Here is an 18334-nt window from a genome sequence, read left to right as displayed (position 1 = left end):
GTAGGCAGAGGAGTGCCAGCACCCACGCCATCCCAGGTGACTTTGGCTCCCAGCCGGTGTTTTGGCATGGCTCCGTCCCTCACTGCTGCCCCACAGGGTCTCAGGGCATGACTTACCGGCTCCTGCCAGCCCCGGCTGACCCAGCTTGCCAGGCTGGGCGATGGTTCCTGCAGAGCTCTTCATTGCCGCTTCCCGGCAGCCTCCCCACGCCGCAGCCTGGCCCTGTTGGCAGCAGCTCCTCTGCCTGGCACTGCCCTTCCCAGGGCCCCACTCTGCTCCTGGCACCCAGCTCAGCCCCGCTCCCAGAGCTCGCCCAGCACCCAGGTCCCGCTCTGCCAGGGCCCCCACGAGCCCCTTGGCCTGTCGCTCCCTGGAGAGCTGGGGGCCCTGTAAACAGCCCCCAGCTACTCGCACTGAGACACAGCCAGTGCTGAGGACTTTATTGCATTGCAAGGCCTGCGATGACCTGAGCCCCCATGGCCAGGACCCAGGGAAGCCCACATGCACCGGTCTGGCCAGCAGAGTTGCAGCTGGGCCGTGGCCGCCCGTGCCGGGGAGGGTGCCGGGGGTGTCGGTGCCAGCTCCTGGGTGCTATGTGTGTGCGATTGAGGCTGGGTCGTGGTCGGAGGCTGCCGGGCTCAGCACCGCCCTGGGAGCTGCCACTGGCTCCCCCCAGGCTGTCGCCACATGCTAGCAAGGTCCAGCCAGGGGACACAGCTTGGATGCTGGGGTGGGCGCAGGAGTGTCCAGGCCTGCCCCCAGCCACACCATGTGGCAGGGAGAGCCTTGCTGTTACCAGTGGAGATAAAGCACCGTATGGGGATGGGGAGGGAAAGGCATTTGGCAACAGCCCGCAGCCAGCTCTGGGAGGAGGCTGGTGGGGGGGGTCCTCCTGTGCCCGCCCAGGGGGTGTTTGCATGTTCAGCTGCTCCCACTTACCAGGGCTTACATTCAGCGGAGGCGGCACGAGTCGTGTGTCCCAGCAGCCAGCGGCAGTGAGGCCCCTGCGGTCCCCGCGCTGGGGGGGAGCAAGCAGCAGCCTGCGGCCCTGGCCTTGCGCCAGGAAACACCATGTCCTGAGGCCAGGCTCCCAGGACAGGGGGAGATGGGGGCTCAAGTCACTTTACCCTGTATAGAGAATATGAATTTACACGTAAAAGTAGGGGTTGGGCCCCGTCCTGGCCACCGGGTCCCCCAGTTGTGGAGACGATCTCGGAGCTGTACAAAATGGGAGCGGGGAGGAGGCTGGGGCCTGGAGCAGCCGGCGCGGGGCATCACTGGGTGTGCGTTTGGGTGGGAGGCAGCGGGTCAGGAGTCCTGGGGATGTAGAAATCTGTTAAAAACTCTGAGACTGTTCTTTCCTCGAAACAAAACCACAGTTGGATGCTGTTCTCGAACGAAGCAAGTTTGGGGCATCCTCCCCGGGTGGTGGCCCACGGGCAGCGGGAGGTGTGGAGCTGGCAGGGCACATGGGATGGCGGTGCCGGCGTGGACATGGAGGTGGCTGTGGATGCGGCAGGCGGCCGGCGTGTCCCCGGTGCGGGCAGAAGGGCCCGGGGCGGCGTGGGACGCTGCGTGGCCGCTGGCAGCAGATGAAGGGCAGGACAGGGAGGGAGCACCCAGGCTGCCAGCCGCGGAGAGAGGGTCCTGCTGCAGGCACTTGGCCTTATATCCTCTGTAGGGAGAGCACAGTGGGTCGGGCAGGCCTGGCTCCGCCATCGTGCCGCCAGCACATGCCATGCGCATGCCTGCCCCTATCCCAGCTGCCTCCCTTCCCCCCTGCCCCCAGCCCCGCTGCCCCACACAGCCAGGGTCCCCTCACTGCCCGTCCCATGTGGGGCCACCCAGCAGGGTCACACCCAGACACACCGCATGGTCAGGGCTAGGGGGTGGGACAGCGACACTCAGGACTTACCGCTGTGCCGACAAAATCTGTGGAAACAGAAAAGAGAGCATCAGGCAGGGCAGGGGCTTGGCAGCCCGCTCCCAAACTGCCCAGCCTGCCTCGCTTTGCAGGTGACAGTTAAGCCCATGGGACCCTTGCCCGGCTGCAGGCTGCCAGAGGGGCTGAGTCCCCCAGGCTATTCCCACCCAGGATCCTCCCCAGGACCGTGGCACGGGGCCCCCGGACCCCCGGCAGCACGGCACTCACCTTTGCTCTCTGTCTTGAGCTCCTCGTGCAGCAGGTCATTCTGCCGGTTGCCGAGGACAAAGGCCAGGAAGGAAAGGATGAGGGCGTTGAGGATTCCGATGATGGCCAGGATATAAGCCCAGCGCACGGAGCAGTCACCCAGGGAGTACTTCCCTGTCTTTTCCCCACACATGTCCCGTATGGTCTCTGCATCCCAGCCATCAGGAAAGATCATGCAGCCCAACACCAGGCAGAGCGCTGCAGGAGGGGAGAGGAGGCAGGGGCATCAGAGGGGACACAGGGGTGGCAGTGCTGGGTGCTGAACTCCCCGGCCAGTGCCTGAGAGCAGCCTGTGCCCCAACTGGGAGCCCACCGTGCCCCACAACAAGCAGGTAGCACAGCGGGTGATAGCCACCACTGCCCTGGCAGCCCCAGAGACTGTGTTTGCATGTGGTTGCCCCAAACCTGGCCCACGCGCAAATGGGGACATCAGGGGCTCGGTTTCTTTGCGCATGAGCCACAGGATCAGTGGTTCCCCACAGGCTTTCCTCAACGCCACAGGCTCCCTGCCCGTGGGCAGGAGCTACCAGCATGCTGCAGGGAGGGATGCTGCCTGCCAAGAGGGTCATCATCCCTGGAAGCACCCACATCTAACCACCTCGCAGCCCTGCAAGCACCATGCCCGGGGTGGGGACTCAATTGCTCAGCGTGCCTCCAACCCGTGCACCCTTTGCTGAGCAGGGAGACATCAGGGAGCACCAGGATGAACGGGAAGGGAAATGCTGAGACAAAGACTGTGACTGTCAACGTCAGGAGGCAATGGTTTTTCTAACTACAGCCAGTGCAAAAGCTCCTCATCCCACATCAGCTGGTAAGGCTAAAAGTATTAATGACATTGTAGAGAAGCTGGGGTATGCTGTGAGTATTTTTGTCCCAGGTTAGGCAAGACCTGAGAGGCTTCTGCCCACATAAGCAACAAGTACCTCCCAACCCTGCTGGGCATGAGTGCTGCTGTGGCAGCAACTCCTGGCTAGCTCTTGGGGTGCTGACCTGCGCTTTTAGCTGCTCTTGGTGGGGAAGGGAAGTCCCAGGAAGGGGGGCAAGTGAGCACAGGGCATCGCACCAGGACTTGGCATGGCCCTGGCATCCTGATGAGCTGCACCGTCCACTCTCGTGGGAAAGGGCAGGGATGTCAAGGTGAGTCGCTGTCAGCAGCCCATACGGTGGCACATAATACCGCCCACCAGCTGCTGCCTGGCCTCTGCCTGCCTTCTCCATCCACACTACAAACCTGCTTGGAAAAAGCATCTCAGAAGACAGAGGCAAGCTCTGCAAGCTGATTTACCACCGTACACAGCCCCCATGCCACCCCGGCACGGCACAGCTGCAGAGCACAGTGCACGTGTGAGGAACCAGCAAGCCAGCATCTCCCAACACACCATCACCAGGGACTCCCAGCCAATAATAGCCACATCTGGGGGAACTCCCTGTCCACTGGGACCAGACCAACCCAAAACCATCCCCTCTGGAAGGAAACATAATCAGCACTGACACCATACACTGCACGGTAACTGGGGAGCAGCAACCTGGCCTGCCCGCTAACCTGGGCACCGTCAAGCTAGATGCCATTTAGTTCAGCTGAGTGACTGAATCAAAAGCGAGGAGGGATGACAGGCCTGTGCCAGGGACTCTCCGTGGGGCAGCAGAGATGCCGAGAGGATTTTAAGACCCCACTAAGTTCCTGGTGCAGTGAAACTGCAAAAAATGCTAAGGTGCTCTGTGGCCACCCCTGGCAAGGGTGGGGTTTTGCCCCCATGGCACTGGTCAGGCTGACATGACCCAGTGTGGAAATGGGCACTGCTATAATGGCTCTGCTGAATTTGGTGAGGCGGAGAAAAGCACAGTGAGGCCAGAGGAAAGCACGGTGAGCAGCAAGGCCAGCACTCCAGCTGCCTGGGTGGGCAGCAGCCCTCGGCAACAGCTCCTCTCAGCCCAGAAGAGAACAGGGCTGTAAGCGAAGGCAAATTTAAGTTAAAAAAAAAAATCAGGTGCCAATTTTACCTGCATCAGCAGGGATTCAGGCTGGCTCCCAGCTTTTGTTCATGGCCCTTGGTCAGTCCTTTGCAGGAGCAGAACAGCAGCCCCTGTCTCTTTCCCTGGACTCTGTGAGCATCAGTATTTCCTCTGCATTTCTGAGCATTTATTTGGGCTCCAGGTGGATCCGGCTGCCTGGGTGAAGCAGGAGCTTGCTGAGAGCTTGCTGCTCTGCAAACACCACAGGCTGCAATGGTGAGGTCCTCCAAGGACACTGGCAGGTCCCAAACATGGCAGGATGGGGCAGTGATGCAGGAGGCAGTCGATTAATATGCTGGAGGGCTATGGCACTCATGGAGGACACGAGAGACACAGTTTAAGGCAAAAGTTATGGGAAAAACACAGAGCACGTGAGCTACCAGTGCAGCAGGTTGTCACAACACAGCCACGGCAGACAGGCAGCAATGACTGCTGCCAGGACCACCGGTGCTGGCTCTAGCTGGTACCTGCCTGCCCTGGCTCCTCCTCTCCCCACGTGCACGCTCTGTGCTGGCAGCGGGGCAAGGGGACCCTGTGTCCTGGCCCACGGAACAGCCCGAGGAGCTCTGCCCAAGATCTCACAGCCCCTGTTTGCCCCAGAGAATTAAACCACAAATTTACTACCAGGGCAAAGGATTGCTCCCAAGCCACCATGCACACTCAAACACCTCTGCCTGAGGGCAACCGGCCTGTTCCCACGAGCCCCTCACTGCTGTGCAGATCCCCGGGAAGCGGCCATGGTGGGGACATGCCACCGAAGACAGGTCCCTTCCCAGCAAAGAGCAGAGCAGTGCTCTCCTCTTCCCATCTGTCCTACGTGTTCCCAGAAGTAAGCCGAGTCCTCTGCTCTGTCACAATCAATTCCCTTTTCTGCAAGTCCCCAGGCCAACCCATGTCCTGGAAACACCTTCCCATGCCCGCAGCAAGGAGCGACATTGAAGCGCAGAACAAGAAGAAGGAGGCGATCCCCACAGGATCAACAGGCCTCAGCACTGCCCTTTTCAACAACCCCTCACAGCAGGTCCAAGGGGCACAAGGCCGGGGCTCGGCCTGCCCATCCCTCTGCCCACAGCACCCTTCTGCCAGCACCTGTCTCCAAACACCCCGAGGTCCCTTGTGGACCTGCAGAAAAATGTTGGATTTTGTTTAAAACAGCCTATTTCTACACCTTGAAACCCCATGAAAAACACCAAGCGATGACTCCTACAACAGACTATTAAAAAGCAAAAAAATCATGCATATAATCCATTTTGGTTTTAATTCCTGTTCTTCTGAGGGTGTGGTGCCAGTCCCCACTGCTGGTGCACCGAGGACAGCCAGCCGCTTCATCAAGCCCCACAGCTGCCATCCTTCCCTCCCAGGCTCCAACTTCCTCTTCCAGAGTTTTCCCAGTTGGACAGATGGATTTGGGACTGGGCATTTCGGTCATCACCGGGGCAGGGTGTACGCAGAGGGAGGACAAACTGGCTGCAGTTTTCACAACAGCCCGCGGGATCCTGCTGGGGCTGGGGCTGGAGCTCTGGCCCCAGGGAAACCAGCATTTTTTGGCTTGGTTTTGCAGCTGGTTCATGGCTTCCCACTCCTTGGTGGCGCCTTGCCAGGGTCACCTAGAAATGAAATGGCCATCTCAAGGGTTTTTGATATCCTTGCAAAAGAAATTAGTTGAAGGGAGATCAATGTTATCACTCAGGCTGCAGCACTGGAGCAAGATTTTAGCAGGGAGAGATGAGGCAGCTCTTCCTGGCAGGGTAACATCCCCTGGTAGAAGATGAATTTGCTAATTTGGACTGTCTGAGTAACCTGTGTGTTCATCAAGTACAAGGGTTATCCTGGTGCTGCCCCAGTCCTGTGCAGTTGCACCTGCAGGATTCAAATGTGATTTTTAATCACTTTTGCTGTCTAGTTAAGTTTGCAGCTTTGGGTGAAGACTGGCTTTTACTGCTCTCACCTGCCATGGGTGGAAGGGGTTAAGGACATGCCCTGCAGCTGAGCGACATGGCCTTCCCCCTGAGCACTGGCCCAGAGGGCATCGCTCAAGGGACTGAAAACTAGAAAATGTGGGGGTAACTGGGGGAAAACCAGCAACTGCTAGGTCCTAAAGGGGCTTGTTACACCTGGCTTCGGGACAGCAAGGTGTTTGGCCCCATGGGCAGTGGCTCGCCTTCCCTTGGGTTCAGCAAGCTGGCTGGCCCCTGCCCTCGTGCACATCACTCTCACCTTCACCGCAGTCAGGCCTCTCTGCCAGCATTTCGGTGACACACCCCACCCCAGCCCCCAGCCCCTCACATCTACCTGTGCTGAAGGGGAGGAACCTGTAGGTGCCATATCCTCCCCTGTGCCCACAGCCGCTCGCCATGATGCTGATGGCACATCAGGGGTCCCCACTGGGGATCTCTGACATGGTGCCCCTGGGCACTGCACACCAGCCCCTGAGCAAAAGGCTGAGGTACTTAATGCCTTAAGTACTCAATGCTTTCTTAGCCTCAGTCTTTAATACTAAGACTAGTTGTTCTCCAGGTACCCAGCCCCCTGAGCTGCAAGACAAGGACAGGGAGCAGAATGAAGCCCCCATAATCTCAGGGGAATTGGTTAGTGGCCAGTACACCACTTAGACACACACAAGACTATGGGTCCGGATGGGATCCACCCAAGGGGACTGAGGGAGCTGGCAGAAGCGCTCACCAAGCCACTTCCCATCCTTTATCATCAGTCCTGGCTAACTGGGGAGCTCCCAGTTGACTGGAGGTTAGCAAATGTGATGCACATCTACAAGAAGGGCCAGAAGGAGGATCTGGGGAACTACAGGCCTGTCAGCCGGACCTCAGTGCCAGGGAAGATTATGGAGCAGATCATCTTGAGTGCCACCACACAGCACAATGAGGACTACCAGGGGATCAGGCCCAATTAGCATGGGTTTGCGAAAGGCAGGTCCTGCTTGACCAACCTGATCTCCTCCTGTTACCAGGTAACCCACCTAGTGGATGAGGGAAAGGCTGGGGATGTTGTCTACCTGGAATTTAGTAAAGCTTTTGACACCGTTTCCCACAGCATCCTCCTAGAGAAGCTGGCAGCTCATGGCTTGGACGGGTGTATTCTTTGTTGGGTAAAAAACTGGCTGGATGGCCAAGCCCAGAGAGTTGCGGTGAATAGAGCTAAATCCAGTTGGCAGCTGGTCATGAACAGGGTTCTCCAGGGCTCAGTTTTGGGGCCAGTTCTGTTTTATATCTTTATCAATGATCTGGATGAGGGGATCGAGTGCACCCTCGGTCAGTTTGTGGATGACACCAAATTGGGCAGGAGTGTTGATCTGCTCGAGGGTAGGAAGGCTCTGCAGAGGGACCTGGACAGGCTGGATCGATGGGCCGAGGTCAACTGTATAAGGTTTAACAAGGCCAAGTGCCGGGTCCTGCACTTGGGCCACAACAACCCCATGAAACGCTACAGGCTTGGGGAGGAGTGGCTGGAGAGCTGCCCAGCAGAGAAGGACCTGGGGGTGTTGGTTGACAGCCGGCTGAACATGAGCCAGCAGCGTGGCCAGGTGGCCAAGAAGGCCAACGGCATCCTGGCTTGTATCAGGAATAGCATGGCCATCAGGAGTAGGGAAGTGATCGTGCCCCTGTACTCGGCACTGGTGAGGCTGCACCTCGAGTACTGTGTTCAGTTTTGGGCCCCTCACGGCAAGAGGGACGTGGAGGTGCTGGAGCGTGTCCAGAGAAGGGCAACAAAGCTGGTGAAGGGTCTAGAGAACAAGTCTTATGAGGAGCGGCTGAGGGAGCTGGGGTTGTTTAGTCTGGAGAAAAGGAGGCTGAGGGAGACCTTATCACTCTCTACAACTAAGTGAGAGGAGGTTGTAGTGAGGTGGGTGTTGGTCTCTTCTCCCAAGTTACAGGACATGGGTGAAATGGCCTGAAGCTGCATCAGGGGAGGTTTAGATTGGATATTAGGAGAAATTTCTTTACTGAAAGGGTTGTCAAGCACTGGAACAGGCTGCCCAGGGAAGTGGTTGAGTCACAATCCCTGGAGGTATTTAAAAGATGTGTAGACATGGCGTTTAGGAACATGGTTTAGTGGTGGACTTGATGATCTTAAAGGTATTTTCCAACCTAAACAATTCTATGGTTCTATTATTCTCTAATCCCCAGGGAAACAGAGGCTATGAGGTGCCTTTGGGGTCTGCAGTGACTTCTTCTCACTAGGAAGCCTCCTGAGAGCTGAGCGCCAAAAGGAAAGGGAACAAACACAGCCCCTCCCTTGCCCAAAATAGAAATCCCTCAAAAATAAATGAAAACTAAAGGCAGCATGCTCGGGACAGCAAGCACCAGCCTTTTACACAGACAGGAGCTCCCTTACGGCATTTTGCTCCACAGGCTGTTTCTGAGCCAAAAAATCAGCAGGATTCAGAATAGTTACAAGTTTATATGAATCAGAACTGACAGTTACTTTATCTGGAACAATAGTTAAGGGATGTAAGCTCCAGGACATGAGCAGCTCCAGAATGCTTGGCTCAGCCCCTCCCTGCAGGTCCCTAGCCACATTAACAGCTACTATGGGAGGGTTACGCTGCCTTCCAAACCCCAGGGCTGGCTGCTGCAGAGCACAAGGCACTGGACGGATGCGAGGTCTGTGCTGCGTTGCTGTGCCCATCCCCACTGCAGGGCAGGGGTGGCAGGGGAAGGAGAGGGGAAATCTTCAGGAAAGCTTTTCTTGGGGCCAGAAGCTGGTAATTCAGCAAATGCAAAGCTTTCTTGCAGTGATGTTGTCTTTTTTACTGCAGAGTCAGCAGGTGGAAGCAGTTCACCTGGAAGATCATATATTGGCCTTATTTCTCCCTTGGGCAGAGAAAGCGCTTGAGGCTACTTCATCCGCGTTCCCAGCAGCTGTCCCAGTTACACTCACAGCTGGTTTGGAGCAGTGGTATCTGTCTCTCATTTTTTTCATTAAGAATTTCAGTGAATGACTTTTGTATCCATTAAAACAATTTCTTTGACACCTCAAACTCTCTCTGAGAGGAGCTGGCTCTCCAGCAAGTTGGGAAGATGAGCCTGTCCTAACGTGGCTCAGCAGAGCAACTGCATTGCTGCCAGTACCAGGGAGTGTTTTGGGGCTGCAGCATCCTCTCGGGCCAGACCCTGCTCTCCCTTATGGCTGCAGCCACCCACCACACCTTGCAGCTCAGTAATGCTCAGCCCAGCAGTTGGCCACGGGCTTCCTAACCGCTCCTTTCCACAGACATGCCAAAACGATGCCATGCAGCTGCACCGTGTGAGGGGTCCCAGCTCAGATGGTGGCAAATTCAGCTCAGGTGCAGAAGATGAAGATCAAAGCTCTGCCTCTGCTCCCTGGTTCATGCTCTGGTGGATGGGAAGGGCCCATCTGAGAGGTGAGTGTAGCTCTGAAGGGTGTCTCCCAAAGGAGAAAAGGGCTGAGATGGGTAAGTATTATCACATTCTCCATCAGGCAAGGCACCTGGACACGGCATAAGTAATGCCAAAATGCCACTGATAAAGACAAATCCCAGCCCCGTGGGCAATGACATGGCCCTGGGTGGAAAAGCACCCAGTGTGCCACACTTGTGCCTGGCCTAAGGGAGCTGGAAGATCTCACCACGCTAACTGCCAGAATTGAAGCGTGGGGAAATACCTTCAAACGTGGGCAGCCACTTCCTCTGTGCGAGAGGGACTGTGTGCCCAGCTGGCTGCCTGTTTTAGTAGACTGTAAGTACAAAACCAAAGCCACCCTGAAAACAGAGCCCTGGACCCACTCAGGGTGACCATCCTCACGGGAGGTATGTGAGTGTGGTACCACACAGAGGTGGCTCAGGTCTCTTGCTCCAGCATTAGTGCCAGACATCAGGACAACTATGTTCAGAGCTCAGAGTTAACTCACAGGGTGACCACGTCTTATGTTACAGCAGAGAATTAGGGAATCAGAGGAAATCTCAGGCTCCTGGGCATCCACCTCAGTGTGTGGTGGTGGCGGTGGTGTGTTCCTGCGCCCTGGTCTCCAGCAGGTGACTGTTGTGTGGTCGCTGGAACGCAGACAAAATCAGCCCAGCTGCCTTCATCTCACTCCTGTACCTGCCTTCCATGGAGGGTGGATGAGAGGGATTACCCATGCAGCCCATTTCTCTTCAAGTAAGCATCATCCCTTGGGACTTTCTGAAGGAGCTCCTCCACTAATTCTGAGGACTGGGGTGGCATCAGGATGCTGTCAGTCATACAGTTGTTGACATGCTCATGTTAAATGCCCATTTCTGGTTTTATAACAGACAGATTTAGCAAATCTCCCGTTTTGCATTACAGGGATTTTGAACAGGGCAGATGGCTATGTTTCTATTTGCGATAAAGCAGAGTCTTTCCTCTTAATTAGATCCAGTTTCCTCCTAGGGGGGCAGTGGCTTTTGAGCTGGAGCTTTCTGAGAAGTTCTAATTAAACCCTTCCTTGATTGTTGTGCACTAATTAGACATTGATGATTTAAACTTTTTTTTTTTCTGAAAGAGATACTGAATTCCTGATCATCCTCCTCCCCCACTGTCCTGCTCTTGACTTTTCTCCTCTGAAGAGCCCATTCGTGCCCTTGCTCAGCAGCCCTGTATTCTGCACTGGCCACCCCATAGGGATGGGGTGGACCCACCTCTGCCCTGTCTCTCTGCCTTTCACCTCATTTACCTGGTTTTCACCAGTGAACCCATGAAACTTTGAGCCTTGCTGTTGCTTCTGCTGGAGTGGTGCAAGTCCTCCTTCAGCTAAAACCTCACCAAGGCAGGAGGAATGCCTTTCCCTTCTCTGCCCCACCAAGCCCTCTGCTCTGGCACAACCCTCCAACATCCCAGACTGGTGAATCTCCAAACCTTGCCATCACACTGCACCAGAGCCTACGACGGGCCACATCCCAGCTCTACCCATGGGATTTGGCCCATGGCATCCTCTCCATGGGTCACGGCAGGTCCTTCCCCATGCGCAAGGTAACAGATCCACCTGTGGCTGCCTCTGACATGCCCAAGGAAGTTCAGGCCTGCCCAGCTCCCCCGATATGAGGTTCCTTCTTCCACACACCACACCACCACCTCTGTGCCCTGGCCCTCCCTGGTGGTGACACCAGCCTCTCCTGCAGGACAGAAGCTCTCTCTCGTGCTGCCTCAGGGCAGGGTGGACAGCCAGCCTCTGTTAATGCTGCCTTGGACTTTCCCTGACACAGAAAGGCTGTGTAGCCATGCTGCTCTGGGAGAGCTCTGAGCCAAGCCTGGGGCCAGATGGGGCCGGGAGAGCCGGCCCGTGGCTGCAGCAAGCCGCGCACTGGGGGTTCACACAAGTGCGGTTGTGAGCCCCGCAAGTAGAGCTGCGAGGGGCAAAGTGTGAGCAGGGACATGTCCCAGGGCAGGGCAGAGGGGTACCTAGAGGTGACAGCAGCGGAGTGCTGCTGTGGCCACTCAAGCCTGAGCCAGGCCAGGACAAGTAGTACTGGGGAGGAAGGCCAGGGCTGCCTTCAGTGCAGTGCCCTCTGCCACGCAGCTTCCTGCACAGCAGCAGCACTGTCCAGGCGCTCCAAGCGCTTGATTAAGCTGCTGACAATTGGTAGGATTTGGGCTCTGAGCTTGCCTTAAACCAGTAAATCTTTGGGGTAGGGAAAATTAAAGATGAAGGAATTTCCTGATAAGCCAAGGCAGCTCCAGGTCTGGCTGTGGTCCTGATCTGGGTAAGGAGAGGTCAGGCTTTCCAGCCCAAGCCAGCTGCAAGGGAGAGAGCCAGGCTAGTTACAAGCCCTTGACATGGGAGGGGCTGATCCTCCCACATCAATGACTGGGGCCCTTCTCCCACGGGGGTGGACTGGGGTCCTTCCATTAGGAATATAGGGGACTCTGGGTCCTTCTGGTGGAAGCTCTGGGTCTATTCCCACTTTGCATGTAGTGGGGAGTAATGCAATGTCTTTCTACATGTCGTAAAACTGGCAAGAGAAGGAAGCAAAGGGTCCCGCTACTGGAGGAATCTCAGCATCTCTTCTCAGGGTCTTTCTCCCAAAAGGACTGACACTCTGTGAGGACAGCTTGGAGGACTGTGCACAAGGGGATACTTGGGGTCCGTAATAATATATGCATCAGGTCTCCTTCTAGGGAGACCGCTGGGTTATTGTACAGTGTCCCTTTGAGCAGTGACTCTATGAGGATGTTGGGGTGCATCTATGGTGGGGCTTCTTTTGTGGAAGGAGCTAAGAAGGATCTATAGACAGGGCCACTTTTGGGGGGAGTGACAGGACTTTAGCCTGTGGTCACTTCTGAAGAGACATCAAGGTAAGCATATGGTGTCCCTCTGTGGGAAGTGCTATACTTGGGGTCTCTTTATGCAGAGAGCTGGGGAAGGCCTGTCCTCACAACCCTTTCGTGATGCTGGAGGGAGAGAGGGGGCCTGGGCACAACATCTCTTTAAGGGGGAGCTGGAGGGTCTGTCTGTGCACAGGTGCTTCTACAGGGCTGAGCGGTCTGTGCATGGGTTCCTGCCAGTGAACGGGTCCCCCTAAGGTGGGTATATCCTAGGGGTGGGCTTGCTTAGGGATGCCCTTCAGTCTGGGTAGACAGGGAGACCAGTTCCCTGATGTGGGGTGCCCCGGGGGGTCTGAGTCCTCAGGGGGCTGGTCCCAGGTCCAGGGTGTCCTAGGGCATCCTTGCAGCTGGTACTTGGTGCTGTGGGGCAGTCCTTGCTGTAGGGTGTCCCAGAGCTGGTCCCTGACTGGGGTGTAGTGGGGTGCCCCAGGCTGGTCCCTAGCCCAGGGTGTCCTGGGGTGCTCCAAGGCCAGTGCCTGACCCGGCTGTCCTAGGGTGCTCCAGGCTATCCAGGTGCCCCAGGGCTGGTGCATGTTCTGAGGTGGGTCCCTCATCCAGCTTCCCCGCTGTGTCTCAGGGAGTTCTGTGATTCCCTGGGGAGCCCTGGGTGCCAGTGTCCAGAACAGGTGCCCATTGCCAGCCCTCTGTCAGTGCTAGTGCCTGGCCTGGCTGACCCAGGAAGCTCTGGGGCGCCCTGGGGACAGTTCTTGTCTGCGGTGCCCCATGGCCCTGCAGTGCTTATATCCTGCCCAGCTTCCTTGAACCAATCTCAGTGTTCCCTGCACCCAACCTCTGCCCAGGGAGCTCCGGGTGCCAGGGCCTAGAGCTGGCACCTCTTCCTGGTGCTCCGCCAGGGCTAGTGCCTTGCCTGACTGTCCCAGGAAGCCCTGGAGTGTCCTGGGTGCCAGCGCCCATTCGTGGTGCTCTGCCAGTGCTAGTGTCTGGCCTGGGTGTCCCAGGAAGCCCCGGGGCTGCTTTCTGGAACCATGGCCTTGCAGTGCTTGGACCCAGTCCAGCTTACTTGAGCAAGCTCTGTGTTTCCTGTGGCCAAGGGCCCTGCTACCAGTGCCTGGGGAGCCCTGGGTACCAGCGCCGCGAGCTGGTGCCCATTCCTGGTACTCCATCAGCACTAGTGCCTGGACTGGGTGTCCCAGGAAGCCCTGGGATATCCTGGGGCCATTTCCTGGCCGGGACGTCCTATGGATCCACAGTACATGTCCCCAGCCCAGCTTTCTCGGGCAAGTCTGGCATTCCCTGCAGTCAGGGGCCCCGTTACCAGTGCCTGGGGCTCACCAGGCACCCACCACCTGCGCTTAGCACTGCTGTCCCGGCCAAACCCTGCGCCCCCCACGCCCCAAAGGCCGGGAGGAGGCCTGCCGGTGCCCGGTGGTGCCCGGTGTCGGTGGGTACCTGCCAGCAGCTGCATCCAGGCGCAGATCTTGTAGACGGTGGCGGTGTTGCAGAAGAAGAAGAGGGCGAAGCAGGTGATGCAGCCCAGCGTCAGGACCATGGAGAGCAGCACGAAGAAGGCCGCCGCCTGGAAGGCGCCCGAGGGGATGGTGCTGAAGTCGGTGAAGGAGCCGCGGCACGACAGCTCCCGGCCCGCCAGCCCGCTGCCCACGCAGTAGTGGAACAGCCCGAAGTAACCGGGCTTGGGGGTGTTGACGCTGTCGCCCACCCAGTAGGGCTGGATGAAAACCACCACGTTGATGATGGCGAAGCAGATGGTGAAGATGGCCCAGAGCACGCCGATGGCGCGGGAGTTCCGCACGTAGTTGTCATGGTAGAGCTTGGAGGCTTCCTGCGAGGGCAGCATCCTGCCGGTCGCAAACGGGGGGCGCCGCCACGGCGGGGAGCCCGCCCGGGGTGGGGGGGACCGCGGCCTAGGAGCGCCCAAGGGCTGCCGGCCCCTGCGCCACCCGCGCCGCCATCTTGGCTGCCGCCTCTGCGCCCCCCCGCCACTGCGGAGCCGAGCCCAGCCCGCCGCGCGCGCCCCGCGGGGATCGGGCCGCTTCGGCCGCCTTCGGCTCCGCCCGCCGAGGGCTCGGGCACCTTCGGCAACGCTCGGGACGGGCTCGGCGGGGTTCGGAATGCGCTCGGCAGACTTCGGGGAGGTTCGGGGAGGCTCGGGATGGTTCGGACCTCCTCGGGGAAGTTCGGGCCGCCTCGGCAGGGTTCGGGCAGCCTCGGAGAAGTTCGGATCAGCCTCGGCAGGGTTGGGGCCGCCTTGGCAGGGTTCGGAGCGGGGCGGTGAAGCGGGGCCGAGGCGGCGGCGGGCCGCCTCCGGTACCCCGGGCCGCCCCCGTTCACGCCAGCAGACACACGCGTGGGCGCGTTCGGCCGGAGCCGGCCCGCGGGGAGGACACTCAACCTCCCGGGATCTCGGGGGAGCACTCCACGCGGCGGGCCGCGGGCTTCCCTGACGGCTCGGTAGGGCTGGAGCAAGTTACGGCCAGCGTGGGCCGCACCGGCACCGGGAGCAACAGGGCCCGGTCCTGTGCCCCTGGCCTGCCCCGGCGGCTCCGGGCCGGGGTACGGGGGTGCCGGGTCCGGGCGCCGCAGGCTGCCAGCATGCGGGGGCATGGCGGTGAGTGCCTTGCAAGGGGTCCTGCCCCGCCCCGCAGCCTCACGCTGGCCCCGAAACTCCAGCAGAGACCCGACTGCCTCGGGCCCCCCTCCTCCCGAAGGCTCGGCTGGAGCTGCCGCAAACCCGGCCGTCACGGCACGGGTGTGAAGGGCAGCGGGGCTGGGGAGCAGCTGAGGGAGCTAGGGTTTAGTCTGGAGAAGAGGCCGCTGAGGGGAGACCTTATCACTCTCTAAAACTACCTGAATGGAGGTTGTAGTGAGGTGGGGAGGTTGTTCTCCCAAGTTACTAGCAATAGGATGAGAGGAAATGGCCTTAAACTGTGTCAGGGGAGGTTTAGATTGGATATTAGGAAAAATTACTGAAAGAGTGTTCAGGCACTGGAACAGGCTGCCGAGAGAGGTGGTGGGAATCACCATCCCTGGAGGTGTTCAAAAAACACGTAGACATGGCACTTCAGGGCATGGTTTAGGGGGCACAGTGGTGTTGGGTTGATGGTTGGACTTGATGATCTCAGAGGTCTTTTCCAACCTTAATGATTCTGTGATTATATGACACGCTCCAAAGGCCGCCTTCTCATCCAGGCCTTCTCAAGGTTTGCAGCTGATCTGCAAACTGGACATATGCAGATGAAAAATGGTTTTGTGTTCCCCTGCAAGAGCAAGGGAGTGGTCTGCCCTGTGCGCCAGTGGTGTGACAGTGCTCTCCACTAACCCCGGTATGAACAGCATGAGCTGGCCTCATCCCTGCTCCCATCCTGGGCACAGCTGAGCTGCAGAGTGCCATGGCCAGACCACCTCAGCACTGCCCACAGACCTTTGCCCCATCTCCCTCCAGGGCTAAAATGAGGTTTATGCAAAGCCTTGGTGGCCCCCAGCTCGCTGCAGCTCCAGTAGAATCATAGAATGGTTTGTGTTGGAAGGGACCTTTAGAGGTTATCTAGTCCAACCCCCCCTGCAGTGAGCAGGGAGATCTTCAACTAGATCAGCTTGCTCAGAGCCCCTCCAACCTGACTTTGAATGTCGCTAGGGATGGGGCCTCCACAGCCTCTCTGGGCAACCTGTTCCAGTGTTTCACCACCCTCATATAAATTTTTTTCCTTATATCCAGCCTAAATCTACCCTCCTTTAGTTTGAAACCATTTGTTTGAAACCCCATGTCCTGTCACAACAGGCCTTGCTAAAGAGTTTGTCCCCATCCTTCCTATAGTCCCCCTTTAAGTACTAGAAGGCTGCAATAAGGTCCTCCTTCAGCCTTCTCCAGGCTGAACAACCCAACTCTCTCAGCCTGTCCTCATAGGAGAGGTGCTCCAGCCCCCAGATCATTTTTGTGGCCTCCTCTAGACCCACTCCCAACAGTTACATGTCCTTCTTGTGCTGAGGGCCTCTAGAGCTGGACACAGCACTCCGGGTGGGGTCTCACCAGAGTAGAGCAGAGGGGTAGAATCACCTCCCTCACCCTGCTGGCTGCACTGCTTTTGATGCAGCCCTGGATACAGTTGGCCTTTTGGGCTGCAAGTACATATTGTTGGCTCATGTCCAGTTTTTTGTCCCCCAGTACCCCCAAGTCCTTCTCTGCAGACCTGCTCTCAATCCCTTCATCCCCCAGCCTATATTGATACCCGGTGTTGCCCCGACCCAGCTGCAGGACCCTGCACTTGGCCCGATTGAACGCCACGAGGCTCTCACAGGCCCGCCTCCCCACCCTGTCCCGGCCCCTCGAGACGGCATCCCGTCCTTCTGCCGTGCCACCTGCACCGCTCGGCTCGGTGTCACCTGCAAACCGGCTAAGGGTGGGCGCGATCCCGCCAAGTCATTGACGGAAACGTTAAATACCCCCGGTCCCCGTGCGGACCCCGAGGGACGCCGCTCCTCAACGGTCCCCACCCAGACACGGAGCCGTTGAGCCGCGCCCGGTGCCGGGGAGCGCAGCCCGCCCGCGGGCCCGGGCCCAGCCCCCGCTCCTCCCGCGGCGGGCTCGCATCGGGGCCAGGCGGCTCCTCAGGCGCCGGGGCGCGGCGGGGTCCGCTCGGAGCGGGAGGGGAAGGCGGGCTGCAGGGCCGGGGTGTGCGGCATCGGCCGGGGCGCACCTAGCGGCAGCGTGTCGCGTCCCGATGACGCCAGCGGTAGGAGCGAGCGGTGATTGGCCGGACGGGCGGAAGCGACGGTGGCGGCGGGCGGAAGCGACGGGTGGGGCCATGGAGCGGCGGCGGTGAGCGGTGAGGGGATGGCGGCGGCGGCAGCCCGCGGCTGCCCCCCGGCGGGCTCCGGGGACCGCGCCCTGGCCGAGCTGCTGCTGGAGTTCTCACGAGCACAGTACCGCGCCAAGGACGGCGGCGGCGCCGCGAAGGTGAGGGGACCGGGGCGGCCGGGGGCGGCGCGGTGAGGACCGGGGCGGCGGGCGCTGACCGGCGGCTGTCCCGTCCGCAGGTGGAGCGGATCGAGCGGCGGTGCCTGGAGCTCTTCAGCCGCGATTACCGTTACAGCGTGATCCCCAACGCGCACGGCGAGGTCTGCGCACACTACCCGCGGCACATCGTCCTCCTGGAGCGCGACACTGGCGCCGGCCGCGACCCGTAAGGCTACCGGGGTCCCCCGCCCTGGTTCCCCCTCCAGGTCCCCTCTCGGTTCTTCCGGTGTTCTGTCGGTCCTCCTCCGCGGCTGACAGCCGGCCTAGGCGGCTTCCCGTTTTGCCCCGGGGAGCTTCCGCGCCTGCCGGGAGCCGCTGCCGCTCCGGATCCCCCGGGGGCCGCCCCGCCAGCCCCCCCCTCCCGCCTGCACGGGGCTAATTATAACCGGCGGTGTCAGGCGCCGGGCACGCCTTTCCCGGGGCGCCCCTCGCCGCCTACCAAGGCCGCGCTGCCGGACTCCCGCGGGGCTCCTCCGAGTCTCTTGGGTTTCGGTGGCATGGTAGCTGCGAAGCCAAGGGGCAGCGCGAGGGGCGCGAAGGAAAGGGGGTGCCCCCGGCAGCGCTAGCTCCTCTGTCTGCTCTCCTCTGGCAGACCTGAGCACGGCGTGGGATCCTTATGATCACTGTGTTGCAGCTCACCTGGAGGCTCCCAGAGCTTGTGGCTGGGAGCAGGACTGTGATGCTCTCCCTGTCTTGATGAAGTGTCTCTGGTCTTGCCAGAAGGCCTCTAATTAGAGAAACTTTAGTCTGGAAAGTGTCAGGGAAGGGGGTGAAGCACTGATAGGGGCTGGACAGACGAGACAATCTTGACAGAAATAG

The 18334-nt window shown here is 59.1% G+C and overlaps 2 protein-coding genes across 7 annotated transcripts in view; one reads left to right on the top strand and one right to left on the bottom strand.

The window, feature by feature from the left end:
- Positions 1 to 1193: 1193 nt before the first annotated feature.
- LHFPL4 (LHFPL tetraspan subfamily member 4) lies at positions 1194 to 14953 on the bottom strand. Of its 2 annotated transcripts, none has more exons than XM_075095939.1 (4): positions 13933 to 14953; positions 2153 to 2389; positions 1916 to 1932; positions 1194 to 1317 (listed from the first exon to the last, which is right to left on the bottom strand). In XM_075095939.1, exons 1-4 carry the CDS (start codon positions 14336 to 14338, stop codon positions 1309 to 1311), a joined length of 669 nt encoding a protein of 222 aa, XP_074952040.1. In that variant the 5' UTR covers positions 14339 to 14953; the 3' UTR covers positions 1194 to 1308. The 2 variants fall into 2 exon arrangements, with proteins under 2 accessions (XP_074952040.1, XP_074952038.1); XM_075095937.1 differs by lacking the exon at positions 1194 to 1317 and adding an exon at positions 1535 to 1675.
- Positions 14954 to 17271: 2318 nt separating this feature from the next.
- The window catches only part of MTMR14 (myotubularin related protein 14), a 34199-nt gene continuing 33136 nt past the window's right edge, over positions 17272 to 18334 (top strand). For 2 of the 5 annotated variants that reach the window (XM_075095934.1, XM_075095932.1), the window contains exons 1-2: positions 17273 to 17455; positions 17536 to 17681. In XM_075095934.1, the coding sequence (XP_074952035.1) occupies positions 17333 to 17455; positions 17536 to 17681 (269 nt within the window). In that variant the 5' untranslated portion in view covers positions 17273 to 17332. Of the gene's footprint in view, positions 17456 to 17535; positions 17682 to 18334 lie in introns of all 5 variants that reach the window. The other 3 variants (XM_075095936.1, XM_075095935.1, XR_012661027.1) reach the window with 2 other exon arrangements.

This window comes from Phalacrocorax aristotelis, chromosome 6 (genome assembly GCF_949628215.1).
Source record: "Phalacrocorax aristotelis chromosome 6, bGulAri2.1, whole genome shotgun sequence".
In the NCBI taxonomy this organism is placed as follows: domain Eukaryota; kingdom Metazoa; phylum Chordata; class Aves; order Suliformes; family Phalacrocoracidae; genus Phalacrocorax; species Phalacrocorax aristotelis.
This window is presented reverse-complemented; position numbering and strand designations above follow the sequence as displayed.

What these genes read in the sequence shown, in the direction of transcription:
- LHFPL4 (XM_075095939.1), bottom strand. Translation starts at nt 14,338, where the DNA reads ATGCTGCCCTCGCAGGAAGCCTCCAAGCTCTACCATGACAACTACGTG. An exon ending in CTGGATGCAGCTGCTGGCAG is followed by an intron (nt 2,390 to 13,932) that starts GTACCCACCGAC and finishes CCCCTCCTGCAG; the next exon opens with CGCTCTGCCTGGTGTTGGGC.